At 48.9% G+C, this 15,479-nt stretch overlaps 3 protein-coding genes across 3 annotated transcripts; all 3 read right to left on the reverse strand.

The window, feature by feature from the left end:
- Positions 1–271: 271 nt before the first annotated feature.
- LOC311212614 (G-protein coupled receptor 35-like) lies at positions 272–1,201 on the reverse strand (the record flags this gene model as incomplete). Its single annotated transcript, XM_084292110.1, has 1 exon — positions 272–1,201. The coding sequence occupies one exon, from the start codon at positions 1,199–1,201 to the stop codon at positions 272–274; it is 930 nt and encodes a 309-aa protein (XP_084148236.1).
- A 7,956-nt stretch (positions 1,202–9,157) lies between these two features.
- LOC311212615 (G-protein coupled receptor 35-like) lies at positions 9,158–10,102 on the reverse strand (the record flags this gene model as incomplete). The annotated part of the gene is made up of 1 exon (XM_084292111.1): positions 9,158–10,102. One exon carries the CDS (start codon positions 10,100–10,102, stop codon positions 9,158–9,160), a length of 945 nt encoding a protein of 314 aa, XP_084148237.1.
- Positions 10,103–13,716: 3,614 nt separating this feature from the next.
- Positions 13,717–14,646, reverse strand: LOC311212616 (G-protein coupled receptor 35-like; the record flags this gene model as incomplete). The annotated part of the gene is made up of 1 exon (XM_084292112.1): positions 13,717–14,646. One exon carries the CDS (start codon positions 14,644–14,646, stop codon positions 13,717–13,719), a length of 930 nt encoding a protein of 309 aa, XP_084148238.1.
- Positions 14,647–15,479: the final 833 nt, after the last annotated feature.

Here is a 15,479-nt window from a genome sequence, read left to right on the forward strand (position 1 = left end):
TCTACCATTTTACTCAAATTTGCATATGACAGAGAATTGTAGTGGTAATCTGGATTGTTGCATCATGATATGGGCTGCTGTGGTTGTCTGAATCAGGGCTGACTTTCATTTATCTGAATCTTTCCCATTAGCAGGAAGTTCCTCCATCACACTCACATAAAAAAAAAAAAAAAAAAAAAAGTTTCAACACTTTCAGTGTTAATATTGAGCCTTTTATTGAGTACCAGTTGCATATGGAGACACCAAAAATGTGTGCCGCATGCATTTAATTCTAATACGTGGGAAGATGAATTTCAGCATCTTCAGTGGATTCAGATTTGGACTTCACTAGCTTGGGAGATGCTTCCTTAAATTCCTTGTTTACAAAGTAGTAACAAATAGCATCGAGGCAGCAGTTTGTATTTGCAAGGACCGAGGCAAGGTGAACAAAGTTGTTAACCCTCTGTATGGCAGGGCAGCTGGAGCTGATGGAGTCCATTATAAAGCGAAGGAGATGTCCAAGGTAAAGAGGCAAAAAGCATATGGTGAACACTGCCATGTTTGCAGTCACAATGTAGGCAGCCTTCCTGATGAGCTTTTTCTCGTGACAGTTTTCATTCTTCTTTTTCAAGAGTTCTGCAATGACTTGTACGGAGCAATAAATCACAATGATCAGTGGTATGAAAAACCCTCCAATGATAACACACAGACCAGTTACTGAGGGCTTAACAGAGGATTTTTCGAAACAAAGTTCATCTTGCTCTCGATTCTCTATCATTTTAATAAGGGACATCACAGAGATGATGAGTATCCAAAGAAATCCACATGCAAAAGATGCCTGCACTGGTGACCTCAGCACTTTGGCTTTCAAAGGATACTTGATGGCAAGGTACCGGTCGGCTGCCACGACAGTGATGATACTGGTGCTCATTAAGCGGTTTATGAAATAGCCACTTTCCAGAATCATACACCATCTACCTGCCTTCATGTGTTGGAAATTGGATAATGTTTTAAAAGGCAAAGTGAAGAGCAGCAAGCAGTCGGCCACAGCCAAGTTGACCATGTATACTTTGGTTTCTGTCCATTTTTTGAGCTTGCAGCAGAACACCCAGAGTGCCAACACGTTCAGAAAAATGCCCAAAATCAAAACTGGAATGTAAACACCCAGCTGGACAAGTGGGAAGTTTTCATAGACTGTGATACTGCAGCTGTTCTGGTTCATTGTGGTGATATTCAGAGGCACAGTTCCTGGAAAAGTGGATTAAACCTCTTAGATGCTAGACTCTTGACTAACTTGGTGATTAATTTGGGGAGCATTTCATGAGCCTCAGAACTTTACCGCAGTGAAAACTAGACTGTGGAGATGCTGCTGCGGAGCACAATTGTCTGCAGGTACCCAGTGGGATAAAGAAGGAGAGGGACCTCGGCCACGGAGGAGAGAAAAGCAGACTCACTGCATCCTGTGCAGGACAAACTGGTTGCAGAGGGCAACACTGGAAAATGCTTGTGCCTCTGTTTTTGCCAGGCTCAGAACAGCCAGAAAAGGGGGATCCTGCAGCTGGGAGTTCTGTGGGCTGTTACAGCCTGTTTTTAATGAGAAGGGTATGCTTAAACCCAGGTCTCATCCCTTCCCTTATCATGGTGCTCATGAGAAGCCAGCTGGCATCCTCACCACTCAAAATGCTGTGGGAGAGATGCTGCAAAGGGACAACTGTCCTCTCCTTCAGTCCTGAGCTGTCATCACTTCTTATTAGTGGTAAGAGCAATTATTAGTACATCTCTTATTACTTCAGCTGCCACTGCATCCTTTATTCAGCGGTAACATTTAGTAGTCTGCAGGAAGAAGCAGAGTACCATGGGCTGCATGCTGCCTTCTAAGGACTCTGCAAATCGGTCTTAATCTCATGTTAGAGCAATCTGCCAAATTCTAAGGGGGGGAAAAAAAAAGACACAGCAAGAGATGTGATCAGCAGCCATGCGAAATAAAGTAGTGAGCTGTACATATCTGGTCTGCTGGGTGTTTTCTTCACCCAGCGTGTAAGGGCTGTTGACCTGCCTGCTGCGGAGGAGTTAATGCAAGAGTATAATCTAGGTGTGACCCTTCACGGTCAGAAAAAAATATGGGAGTTCTGTGATGTCTGTGGAGTTTCCTGCAAAGGAAACCTGGATCCATGTGTGCAGATTCTTGGGGCTCAAAAATATTCTGGGTTAAAAATCTCCAGGGCAGTGCCGCAGCATCTACAAGAGCTGCATCTCTTGACCAGCTTTCAAAATCAATGCTGCCGAGTGATATTGCTGTGAGACCTCCTCTTCAGAGGGGAGGGAATGGGCTGTAGCTGATACCTGCAGCAGCCCTGTGTTCTGGATGCAAGGAATGAGTTTTGAGCAAAGGCTAAGACTGCCCTTAAGCATCCAATGCACGTCTACTGTGGCCAATATCAAAAGGAGCCTTTGAAAATACAGTCTCCAGCCCTCTTTCCGTTTCTCTGCCACCATTTAGGTGTCCCACCATGGATAGGGGTAGGCAATGCCTTTTGCAACGCTCGAATAACCGTGTCAGCAAATAGCCAGGAGGAATTACCTGCTTGCTCGCTGTCCTCGGAGAGGTTGGCTGCTCCTCGACCCATTGCGGGGTGGTCTGCAGGTGCGATGATCCCTTGCAGTGCTGCTCCTGGCATGGGACCAGCAAGGTGCTCTGCGATGACCACTCGCTGGTGGCTGTGGCAGCAGCAAGGCTGGTGGAGGAAGCACCCCCGCCCGTCTTCAACGCATTTCCCCAGGGCTGAGCTTCCTCTGTTGCCACTGCCATGGCTTGTACCACCCCCTGTTGATTGAGGAGCCTGCCTGCCATGTGGCACCACAGCAGTTCTTCTGGTGATGGAGTGGCTTTGGGTTCTTCTTGGGTTCATTCAGCACCCAACGCCTCACTGGGCGATGCCCATCGGCCTTCCTCACCCACTTGGAGGGGAAATATCCTGGAGGATCCCTGAGGTCCTCTCTCTGCCATCGGGACTGCCACATGCCATCACTGTGCTGAGCCCCGGGACAGAGCAGCCTCGGCTGGCCCCTGGTCCCATTCTCAGAGCTGTTGGAGAGGTGAGGGCTGTGGTTTGCAGACAGTTTTTCATAACTCAGTTTCAGTCTGAATCACGGTAAGTCTCATCTCCCATAGTCCTCCTCAGCCAGCAATTCTGAGAGAACGTGGCACCGTGACCTTGTGACCTGCCGAATTTGTGTCTGCTCTGGGGTGCAGATCCCTGCTGGCCAGGGGCTCCTTGGTGGCCATCCTATTGCAACCCCACCTGCAAGGAAAGCTCATCTGAGCTCTTGTTCAGCAAGTTCAAAGGCCCTGCTCTTGCTACCAGCTGTCTTGGGCAAACGCTTCCAGCTTTCTGGTTCTAAGATCTTAGGATCTGCTTCCAGGTCTAAGAGCAGCTTCTGGGGGTATTTGCGCACTGTCAGTCTGCACGTTACAACCCAACCTTTGAGATTAACTCCTTGCCGATGTACAGGCAGCATAGGACTTGGCTAAATACCTCTCCTAAGGTTTCCAGGCTTCTCTTGCCTTTCTTGTGGCTGCCCTTTGGAGAATGCTTATAGGTAGTTGCTGACCTATTAGTACACCCAGCTCTTTGATCCCTAACCACCATCATCTCCATGTCATGACCCTTGTTAGTGCTGTCGTTTTCAAAGTGATCCAGTTCCTGAGTTTTGATAGTTTCAGCAATGTACAGAAACCACTTATTTTTTTCGGACAGCGTTTGAGGATGATGGACACTCCTCTGGTCCATGGCAAGGCAATCACTACCAGTATTAACCACAGGCAGTCAAAATCAACCCTGGAGGCCACTCAGTTGGTAGCATCCCTCCAGCACCACGCTTCCCATTCACAGCTCAGTGCTGCAGTCACCCTACACCAGGCGATGGCAGCTACTTCTGACGTCAGCCCTGAGAGGCTTCAAGGCAGGGACTGTCAGCAGGCACAAAGCAGGTGGCCGTGACATGCTGGTTCACCAGGATATGGCAGAGCAACTCAGCATCAGCTACAGGTAGGCAAAGCTACGACAAAGTGCAATCTGCAGAGACCTCGCATGGCTCCTGGAGGTTCCTGAACACCACCAGGTCAGGATCCCTGCAGTTTTCTGGCTGCCCATCAGCTGCTCCATGGCACACCTGGCTGCTCGCAGAGCCCTTCCTGCGTCCCCCTGCAGGTGTTACCACTTCTACCACAACCCAATGTGCTCGCCTGGCATTTTCTCCTGCCTCCGCAGCTCTCAGCCTGCCTCAGCCCCGCGAGCTGCTACTACATGGCACGGCACCGATGACGCTCGTGCTGTTTTCTCACTTCCTCTCTGGCAGCTCTCCAGCAGTGAGGTCTGGGCGCTTACGGCATCACTGAGTAGCAGTGCCAGGATGAAATGCATTGCAGCTCGCACGGTGCTCCCCAGGGATGTTTACTGACACCATCCTACCAGGGTCTTGGTGTCCTCTGCCTCCCACTGCTGGCACGTGGTGACGGGACAGGGCCTCAGGAGAGGCGAGGGAGGTACTGGTGTGCCCTCCTCATGGGCAGAGAGACACAGGGCACTGCCTCACCCTGTCCCACAGAGCCTCATCTGGTGTGTTTTCTTCCCTCGTTTTCTCACAGGAAGATGCAGTGTTGCAACAGCAGATCTTGACCACAATGAAACTATGGGTCTGGGAGCAGAGCACATGGGTCCTATTTTTAGCATGGAAAGCCTGTGAAATAGCAGCATTAGGTTAACAGCATCGGCCCCACGGTGTGACTGACCCTGGCTGTTGAGCCTGTTTCCCCTTTCCTCTTTCTTAGAGCCACACAGGAACTGAGCCGTGGCAGATAGTGTGCTCGGGGGGCTCTGTGCTGTGGCCCCTCCTGCAGCATCAGCACCCAAGGGCTCAGTCTGTGCATCTCTGTGCAGATGCTATGGGGAGGGCACAGCAGATCTGGTGCTTCCTGGCTGACTTGGTGCTTGCAGGGGTCCCTTGGAGGCTGCTTGCGTTTTTTGAAGGTTTAAATGTAAGCAGAAGGCAGTAGCTTTTGGCCTGAAATAGCAAAGTCTGTGTATCTTGGTTCATGCACCTGCAGAAGATACAAGAATTTGCAGAATCGCAGAATGTTAGGGATTGGAAGGGGACCGTGACAGATCATCTAGTCCAGTCCCCCTGCTGGAGCAGGAACACCCAGATCAGGTCACACAGGAACGCGTCCATGTGGGTTTTGAATGTCTCCACAGAAGGACACCACAGCCACCTGGGCAGCCTGTTCCAGTGCTCTGTCACCTCACCGTGAAGAAGTTTCATCTCACATTTAAGCAGAACCTCCCGTGTTCCAGCTTGCACCCATTGTCCTGTCATTGGATGTCACCAAGAAGAGCCTGGCTCCGTCCTCCTGACACCCACCCTTCACATATTTATAAACATTTATAAAGCCACCCCTCAGTCTCCTCTTCTCCAAGCTAAAGAGACCCAGCTCCCTCAGCCTTTCCTCGTAAGGGAGATGCCCCACTCCCTTCATCATCCTCATGGCTCTGCGCTGGGCTCTCTCAAGCAGTTCCCTGTCCGTGAGCTGAGGGGCCCAGAACTGGATGCAATATTCCGGATGCAGTCTCACCAGGGCACAGTAGAGGGGGAGGAGAACCTCTCTCGACCTACCAACCATAACCACCCCTTTATGATACACCTCAGGATGCCATCAGCTTTCTTGGCCACAAGGGCACAGTGCTGGCTCACGGTCACCCTGCTGTCCACCAGGTCCCTTTCCCCTTCGCTGCTCTCTGGCCAGGCAGTCGCCAGCTTGTACTGGTGTCTGGGGTTGTTCTTGCCCAGATGCAGGACTCTACATTTGTCCTTGTTATATATCATTACGTGTCTCCCTGCCCAACTCTCCAACCTGTCGAGATCCTGCTGGATGGCAGCACAGCCTTCTGGCCTGTCACCCACTCCTCCCAGTTTCGTGTCATCAGCAAACTTGCTGACAGCACACTGTTCCCTCCTCCAATTCATTGATGAATATAATATATTGAACAATACTGGTCCCAGTACTGACCCTTGAGGGTCTCCACTAGATACAGGCCTCCAACTTGACTCTGTCCCACTGACCACAACCCTCTGGCTCCTTCCTTTCAGCCAGTTTACAGTCTGCCTCACTACCTGATCGACCAGACCACACTTCCTCAGTTTAGCTGCGAGGATGCTGTGGGAGACGGTGTCAAAGGCTTTACTGAAATCAGGATAGGCCACGTCCACTGCTTTTCCATCATCTATCCACCTGGTTCTGTCTTCATAAAAGGTTATCAGGCTGGTCAAGCACGACTTCCCCTTAGTGAAGCCATGTTGACTGCCCCTAATGACCTTTTTATCCTTGATACACCTAGAGACAGCACCAAGGATAAGTTGTTCCATCACCTTACCAGGGACGAAGGTGAGGCTGACTGGTCTATAGTTACCTGGGTCCTCCTTCTTGCCCTTTTTGGAGACTGGAGTGACATTTGCTTTCCTCCAGTCCTCAGGCACCTCTCCCATTCCCCACAGCTTACCAAAGATGATGGAGAGCAGCCTAGCAATTACTTCCACCAGCTCCCTCAGCACCCACAGGTGTGTCCCATCAGGACTCATGGATTTATGGATGTCCTGCTTGCTTAACCAGTCCTTAACCCAGTCCTCATCCACTGAGGTAAATTCCTCCTTTATTCCAAGTTCCTCCAGGGCCTCAAGGGTACGGGGCTCCTCAGGAGAGCCTCCAGCAGTATACACAGAAACAAAGAAGGCATTCAGTAACTCCGCCTTCTCTTCTGTCACCAGGGCACCCACCTTGTTCATCAGTGGGCCTACATTGCCTCTAGTGTTAGTTTTATCGGCAGTGTATTTAAAGAAGCCCTTTCTGTTGTCCTTGACCCCTCTTGCAAGGTTTAATTCTAGGGAGGCCTTAGCTTTCCTAGTTTCCTCCCTACATCCTCTGACAACCGTGTTACATTCCTCCCAAGTGGCCAGCATGATCTGTAGACTCTCCTCTTCCACTTGAGTTTGCCCAGCAGATTCCTGTTTAATCGTGCAGGTCTCCTGGTTCTCTTTCTTCACTTCCTATGTGTTGGGATGCTCTAATCTTGAGCTTGGAAAAAGCAGTCCTTGAATACTAACCAACTATCCAGGGCCCCTGTACCTTCAAATACCTTGTCCCATGGATGTTTAGGGAGGGTTGATTATGGAGAAAAAAAAAAAAAAGCCTTGCAGGTGCTGTAACCTGCAAAACCTCAGGATCCTGAGTGAGCGGGACTCAGGTGCAGTGCACAGGTGTCAGAGTTAGTGGCTACGAATAGGAGGGTCTGGGTGAATTGAGAGCCATCAGTTGTGCAGACAGGAGGTGAGGACAGTCCTGGATGGACCTGTACACAGCAGGATCAGAGCCAGCCCAGATTTCCCAGCTGCATGCACCTATTCTTCCCTCAGCACTGCCTCCAGCTGGATCCACCAGGCCCTTCACTTCCAGCTTTGGCCCCTTTCCTAGGCAGTGCTAGTGTGGTAACTTTTTAGGAATGAGACAGTAATGCAGGAATGCATGTGGACCCCTGTGTTTTTCAAAGAGATTTTAAAATTTGTTTAAAGGCTGTGTGGTCTTGCTGGGTCCAACTCACTTACAAAAGCAACATGTGAAACTATGATAACAAGTAGAAAATCCACAACTGAAGCCAGGAGACCTTTCCCTGTGAGGCAAAGGGCTCTTGCTGACTTTAACAGACATCACTTACACAGTAAGAGCAGTTTGCACACTTTTTTTTTTCTTCTAGCGAAAGAATATTTACTGTTTCTAAGCCTTGGAGCACTTTAGATTTTACAAAAAGTTCAGAAAAGCACTTGGCACTGGTGAGCTTGGACCTCGAGAACTATGTTCAGTTCTGGGCCCCTCATGACAAGAAGGAGCTCCCGGAACATGTTCAGAGAGGAGCAGTGAAGCTGTTGAAGGGACTAGAAGACAAGACATAGAAGGAGTGACTGGGGGAACTTGGGTTGTTTAGGCTGGTGAAGAGGAGGCTGAAGGGAGACCTCATCACATTCTGTAACTACCTGAAAGGAAGTTGCAGCGAGGTGTGCTCTTTCAGGCCACCAGGCTCTTTCTCAGGTGACAGGTGATGGTATGTGAGGAAAACGGCCTCAAGTTGTACCAGGAGAGGTTTAGATTGGGTGTAAGGAAAATTTCTTCATGGAAATGGTGGTTAAGCATTGGAACGGGCTGTCCAGGGAGATGCTGTCCCTGGAGGTATATAAGAGACACTTGGATGTGGCACTTACCGATATGGTTTAATGGTGGACTTGGTAGTGTAACACAATGGTTGGACTTGATGGTCCTAATGGTCTTTTCCCTGTTCACTGTGTAAATTATCCTATGATTCTATGCTCCCCTCTAACCAGACAGGACACTCATTAAAGATTTGACCCTGTTGAAATATAGCAGAAAGCCTTCACCAGGGCTTATGGAAGTCATTTAAGTGATGTGAGGTCTTCACAGCTTTATACTTGATACACACATGCTATGTTGTGCTCCTAAGGGTCTGTTATGTGGCCCACAATACTTTGCAGTAATAGCTTTATTTACATCCACAATGATTTTTGTCTTACAAATGTCGAGGTGTTGCTGTAAGCTAATAAACGTGTTACATGGCGGGAATAGGAGAATGGTGTCATGCCACTACCTGACTCCTATGGTTTACCCCATGCACAGTGATAGTTGCATCCTGGTCATAGCTGTAGGCATTGACATTTTATAGCTAGGTGGGAAACTACCACTGCACAGGTTACTTCTTTGATGTGAGTGACACAGGCATACTAGGCTTGACATTGTATTACAGTGGTTTTACCTTTTTTTTTTTTTTTTCTTTTTCCTCAATGACCAAAAGTTACAGTAGTAGAAGTGGTTTCTTTCATTGCTGTAAAGGTGCTAAGTTTCTTATGTTTAGCTGCATGATATGTACAAATAAGCACGTGGCCAAAACAATGGCCTTATCAGCTGTTCTCCATACCATGTGGAGCTCCCTCTTGACTAGGAGACCCCTTTTTGCAGGTATGCCTATACCTAGGATTGCAAATACTGTAGGTAGCCCCATTCCCTCAAAACTTCAGCAGCACTGTGGCTCTTGACATCTATAGTGCACTAAACCTTTTTTTATAACATCACTTCCTCAGTGGGTTGCTGTAACTCTTGGCTTTGATTCACCTTAGACCTCTTCAATATAAAAGTGGGGAGCAGAGAGGAAAATTCCTGAAATTCCTTGGCTGCAAAGTAATAGCAAAATGCATCCAAGCAGCAGTTGATATTAGCTAAGCATGAAAAAATCTGAATAGAGATTCTAATTTTTGAGAGCGGAGAACAAGCTTTAGCAACCTCTGCTATGAACCGCAGGAGCAGTGTGATGTAGATAGGTGAAAAACATATGGTGAACACACACAGATTCACAGAAACAATGTGGAGCGCTTTCTGGATTAACTTTGTCTCATGAAAGCTGCTGGCCATCTTCTTTTTGAGACATTTGATGACTTTTACTGAACAAAAAATTATAATCGTTAGAGGAATAAAAAATCCAAAGGAAATGGAGACTAATGTTAAATACTTAGGTTCAGTAGAAAGTCTCTGAATGCAATAATTTTCTTTACTTTGAAATTTTTGCTGGTAGTAGGAATAAATCATCTGTATTATCCAAAGACACCCACAGACAGAAGCTGATTTCCGTGGGGATCGAAGAGTTTTTGCTTTTAGAGGGAATATGATTGCAATGTATCGATCGATTGCAATCAGCATGATGATGTAGATGCTCATAGGCCTGTTTGTAAAATATATCATCTGTACAGCAAAACACAACTCGTCTATGGGATGTTTGTTGTTGGTAAAATATATCATGAAAGGCAGGGCAAAGAGCAGGAAACAATCTGTGACCATGAGGTTGAGCATGTACACCCTGGTCTCAGTCCAGCTCTTGAGTTTGCAGCAGAAGACCCAGAAGGCGACTGTGTTCAGCACAAACCCAAAGGAGAGGACTGGGATGTAGATGATCAGCTGAAAGAGCAAAATACCGTTCTGCAGCACGCTGTTGATATCAGTGCAGTTCTCCATGGCAGGCTGTCCCTGCAAGAGAAGGGTGCAGGTGAGAGACCAAGCTCAGGGACAGGTCCCCTGGGACGGGTCCTGCTGCAGTGCCCTCGCTCATGGCCCTGCGGCTCCTCGCCCCCCTGCACCACGCGCGGGGGCTGTTGGCAGGACGAGGTGCCACACAGCACTCCCTGGAGCCCTGCACATACAGCACAGGGGTGTCTGGGGTGGGTGCACGGGCAGACCTGCAGGGCTGACGAGCTCAGTGGCTCGCCGGCACGCCATGTCCCTCGGCCACCAAAGCAGCACTGTTCCCTGCCAGCTGACCCGAAACTGCAGAGTCAAACCCCTCCTGCAGCTGCTGCGGGGTGGCAGCCTCCCTCTGACCTCAGGCCTGGCTTGCCCTCCCTCCAGCCTTCTTTCAGGGTTTTGGCAACAGCAGAGAGTCTCCAAAACAGGCTGACAATTTCATAGTCCCTATTGGAGAGATACTGTCTCTCTTGCATTAAGGCAGCTCACAGCAGAGCTGGGCAGCATTCCCCTTTCGCTTTCCAAGACCCTTGCCTTGCTGTCAAAGCCACCCCATGGGCTCGGTGGGTCTTGTCAGGCCCATGGACCCACACAGGACTCTAGCCCCTCTGGCTGTGGTGTAGCCCTGGTGGCTTTGCTCCTGGGGGTGGCCCCCAGCACCCACCTGCTCCTCCTGGGGGCAGCAGGGAGGAATGGCCCCTCACGGGCACTGCCAGCTGGTCTCAAAAGACAGAAGGGAAAATGAGCACACCTGTCTGATCTCAACCTTTGAAATAGGAAGCCAAAATGCTACCAGAGCAAAAGACACGAATCCAAGACTTTAGCCTATCTCCTGGTATTCCTTTAAATAGTGCAGGGCAGCTGCTAGCAGCAAAGATACCGTGGAGGATGAATCAGACTCAGTATGCAGCTTGCAAGAAAGAGTATACAGTGAGGCAGAGAAAGAAAACACACAGATTCCTGTCATCTCTTGTAAATACATTGCCTTATAAGTCAGCGCTTTCTGAGTCTTAATATCTAAACTGCAGAGCAAGCGTATAACTGCATGAACTAAGTGAAATGTTTTTAGTACCTGTGACTGGGAGCCGGATCCAGCAATGTCAGAAGAAAGTTCAGCACCTGCCTGAGCACCAGAGCTGGTGTAGCATTACAGAAATACCAGGACGTTGCAATTTTCAGGGTGGAATTAATGAAAGGACTACCATGCAACCAGTGTCCTGTTTTTCCTGAGCTGCCAGCTTCCCAGGTCCTACCACATCCCCTCCAGCTGTTCCCTGCCAGCCTACTGCGACCACCCTGCTTTGGCAAAGCCACTCTCTGCATGCACAGAGCTGCCCCAAGTAGCAGCTGAGCCCCTCAAATCCCTCACGAGCCTGCTGAGCCTGCAATGATCTCCCAGGTCTCCTGCTTTGGCATGCCTGGAGCAGTGTCCCTATGCTTGCAGCAGGTGCACAGTGAGAGGCACTGGTACAAGCCCACAGCAAGGGATGGAAACCTCCCCGAACAGCACATGTGGGTGCCAAACAGCAAAGCACAACATCTGTGAAGGCAGGAGGAAGCCAAGGCAACTGCGTGCCAATGTATGATATCAAGGACAGCGCTGGGTAGCGCTTCATTCCCGAGCTGAGGAAACAGAGCACACTGCCACACACCTGTGCAGGAAGAATGAAAAGTTACCTGCTTCTTGTGGGGCTGCCTGCTGGGTTTGGTCCTTGGGAAGGTCGCAGTGGCAGAGGAGATCTGCCGAGGCTGTGGGTGCAGGATGATGCTCTGTGCAGGGCACGGCCACCCAGGAGGCTGCTGACAACAGCTCAGAAGAGCTGAAGCACAGCAATGAACTCTTGTTCTCCAAAAGTGCTTAATTTATTACCTCCTCTTTGGGACAGTCAAATCTCTGGTGCCCTCTGTTGTTCCTCTCGCATCTGCTCAATGCTTCACCATTGGTTTCTGCACCCAGCCTACGTGCCCTCCGTCCCACCCTCCCACCCCACCCAAACAAGCAATTAAAATTTAATATTTTCAGTTGTGGGAAAACAAATCCTTTCTAAAATCAAACCCGTAATGGTTGCAAATTGCCCTTCTGGCAGCAAAAGGACCCCCCGGGAGCCCAGCATCCCGTGCAGCCTCTAGTGCGGTCATGGAGCGAGCCCTGGGCAGGTGGCACGGGGGGCAGCAGCTTTTCGGGGGGGGGAGGCACGTTGGTTCCTGCACCCCCGTGGTGGTGGGCCGAGGGTGAGGGTCCAAGTGTGCTTCTCTTTGGTTTCTTTGCATGATGGAGGGCAGGTGTGACAGGCCTCTGCCCTCTAAATGCTGCTTATTGGTGTCATGGGAAAGCCCCTGCCAGTAGTGACAGTCTCCACCAAGACTCGGACAAGAGAGAGGAAAGTGAACTGTAGGTGTGAGGAACGTGTCACGACCTTTGGAAGCTTGTTTAACAACATCCTCGGGGTATTTTTACAGTCTTTGTGATGACTTCATGGGCCTTTAGCATCCGTCAGTCCTGCAGGGGAGGTCTGACTCTCAAACCCAGTCACCTACACCGCCGCGTGTGCCTAGCTCTCATAAGGCACTGCCTGGGCAGCCCGTGGCAGCAGGGTTAGCGATTTAAGTATTTAGAGAGAAAAAAGCCCAGTCCTAAGCAGCATTTAAGCAACATGCTGGGGATCATCCCCCTCCCTGTCCTCCCCACTGACTTTTCTATGCTGCCGACTCATAGGACAACCACATTTCACCCACAGGAACTTCAGAGGTGGCAGCGTGAGTAGGCTGCAGAAACCTGGACACAGCTGGGACCCCCCTTGCTGCTGCCAGGGACCTGGGGACCAGCCCGGTACCACAACACAGACCCAGGGAAAAGCGGTGCCTGGGTGGTGAGGGTCCAGGCAGGGCTCAAAGGGCCCCTTTCTCCCCAGTGGTGGGGAGCAGCATCCCCCCAGGGACAGCCACTGTAGGGCTGGGGCTCAGGAGGGGAGCCAGCAGGAGAACCCCAGTCTGAGATCTGTGCTCTGTGCCTTTATGGCAGTGGCCATGGCTTGTTTTCATCCTTAAAGTGCTGCTGCACATCTGTCTGACAGGCCAGCTTGGAGGGGGTGAGCAATCAGCGGAGTCTGGGCTGTTTTGTAGGTGCATGCACTTAGGCATACAGTGATACCACCTGAATGCCCTCACCCCAATGTGGTAAAAATAAATTGGCCTATTCTAATAAGGTAAACAATATGAAATGCACAGTGGGGTAAAGCACTATGCATTATATTGTGCCGGCAATAAGGTTAAGTTGTCTTTAGCTGCAAAATGAAATAAAATAGGGTGACACACTTGGTCACCTGTCTCCCTGTAAGAGTAACAGATAGGTGCTAGAAGGAAGCCGTGTTACCGAACAGCCGTCACATACTTGCTTTTACACCTCTGTATGAAACAACTTATTTGTTTAATAGCCACGTAGAATTAAAAATTACAAATAACTTGGTAATGCTAGACATAACAAAGCTGTCCCTGGAACGAAAGGGCAATGCTTATCCCAGTAACACTGAAGCTGTACGTTCTCTTGGCATTGCATTTTTTTTTGGTGGTGGTGGTGGTTTGGTTTGTATTCTTCTTCCTTTCCTTTATCAAGTATTTATCTGCAAGGATTGGGTTTGATTTGTTTTGTCAGTGCTGGATTTAGGCAGCAGAATGGCTTCTTGGAATTCCTTGGTCACGAAGTAGTAGCAGACGCTGTCCAGGCAGCAGTTGGACGTGGCAATGCACCTCGTCAGGGCAAAGAAGTCCATCATGACCTGCCTCAGGAAACAGCTAGTTCCAACATACTCCATTATGAACCTGAAAAGTACCCCAAGGTAGGCTGGCAGAAAACATATTAGAAACACAATCAGATTTGTATAAATAATGTAAAGAGCTTTCTGGATTAATTTCTCTTCCATTGAATTTGTCTTCAGCTGTCTCTTAAGCTTCCTGATGATTTCTATGGAACAAAAGGTCAAGATTGCTAATGGAAGAGAGAAAACGAAGAAAGTGGAAAGCAGGGTCTGAGCAATGGGTATGGTGGCATCTTTCTGAAAACAGAAAGTAGCATGTCTCTTTTGAAATCTTAAGGTTGCACCGATGATAACAGAGACCCACAGAAGCCCACAGAGAAGGGCAGCTTTTGATGGAGACCTGCAGGTCCTAGCTTTCAGGGGGTACTTTATGGCAATGTATCGATCAATGGAGATAAATGAAACGACATAGATGCTCACTACCATGTTGATAAAATACATTGCCTCTATAAACTGGCAGAGTTCATCTCGGACTGACTTATTCCAGATCAAGTAAGCCATGAAAGGCAAGATGCAGATGATGAAGCAGTCAGCAAAAATTAAATTGATTGTGTACACCCTGGTTTCCGTCCACTTCTTTATTTTGCAGAAGAACACCCACAGAGCAAGGGCATTAAATATTGATCCAAAAGAGAAAATGATGATATACAGAGCAAATTCAGTGAGACGGACGTGGCGATTCACTTCTATATCTGTTACACTGCAGTTGTTGGACTCATTCATTGTCCTGGTGTGTGGATGACATGTGATGTTATGAGACCTGAAATGGGGAAAAAATGGTTAAGACTTTTCTCCTACCTCTTAACAGATGCATGGCTTCTATAAACAAAAGGTATTTATTTAAATATTTACACTGTTATGAATGTGAATTTGAGTCTACATACACAGCTGTCTCAGACAGCCTGTAACTGGGATGCATCCTTGCGTCAGGCTCTGTTTATGCTTACTCAGTTTATGAGTAAATATCTCAGGATGCACTTCCAATAGGACATGGCAGGCAGCCCCTATTAAATAGTGGACTCTCAAGTAGGAGAGGGGAATAGCACTCAGACTAGAACCCATGGATAGCAGGGGCATGCTGTGACAATGTGAGCACTAATTCTTTAAGCCAGTCTGTGCAGATGAGGCAAAAAGACTCAACTTGGTTTTGAGCTAGGCAGGGACTGCAGCAACCAGTGCTAAAGTCTAGCATAATCCATGAGCAACACCTCTTCTAACAGGTCTGCTGGCTTCGGAGGCAAGGGGTAGACTTGGTGGGCACCATCATGTTCTGGCCCTTATTGGGCAGGTTTCTGTGGCTTTGGGTTGCCTTGCAAACCTGGTGCTCCTGCTCCAAGCTGAGGAAAACAGAGCTGAATCTGAGTCCTTCATCCCAGAGGCATGCTCAAAACCCTACAGGCATGAGTGAGACACGCTGCTCTCCACCTCCTTGGCAAGGAGGGAAAGATTAACATAATTTTAGGCCCATTCATTCCAGGAGAGAGTACGAGTCTACAGATATAAAGCAGAAAGACTTACCCAAAAGAGGAAGCACTGGTGCAGAACAAGGAGCTGCA

Source organism: Netta rufina (assembly GCF_964035555.1).
Source record: "Netta rufina genome assembly, chromosome: 9".
In the NCBI taxonomy this organism is placed as follows: domain Eukaryota; kingdom Metazoa; phylum Chordata; class Aves; order Anseriformes; family Anatidae; genus Netta; species Netta rufina.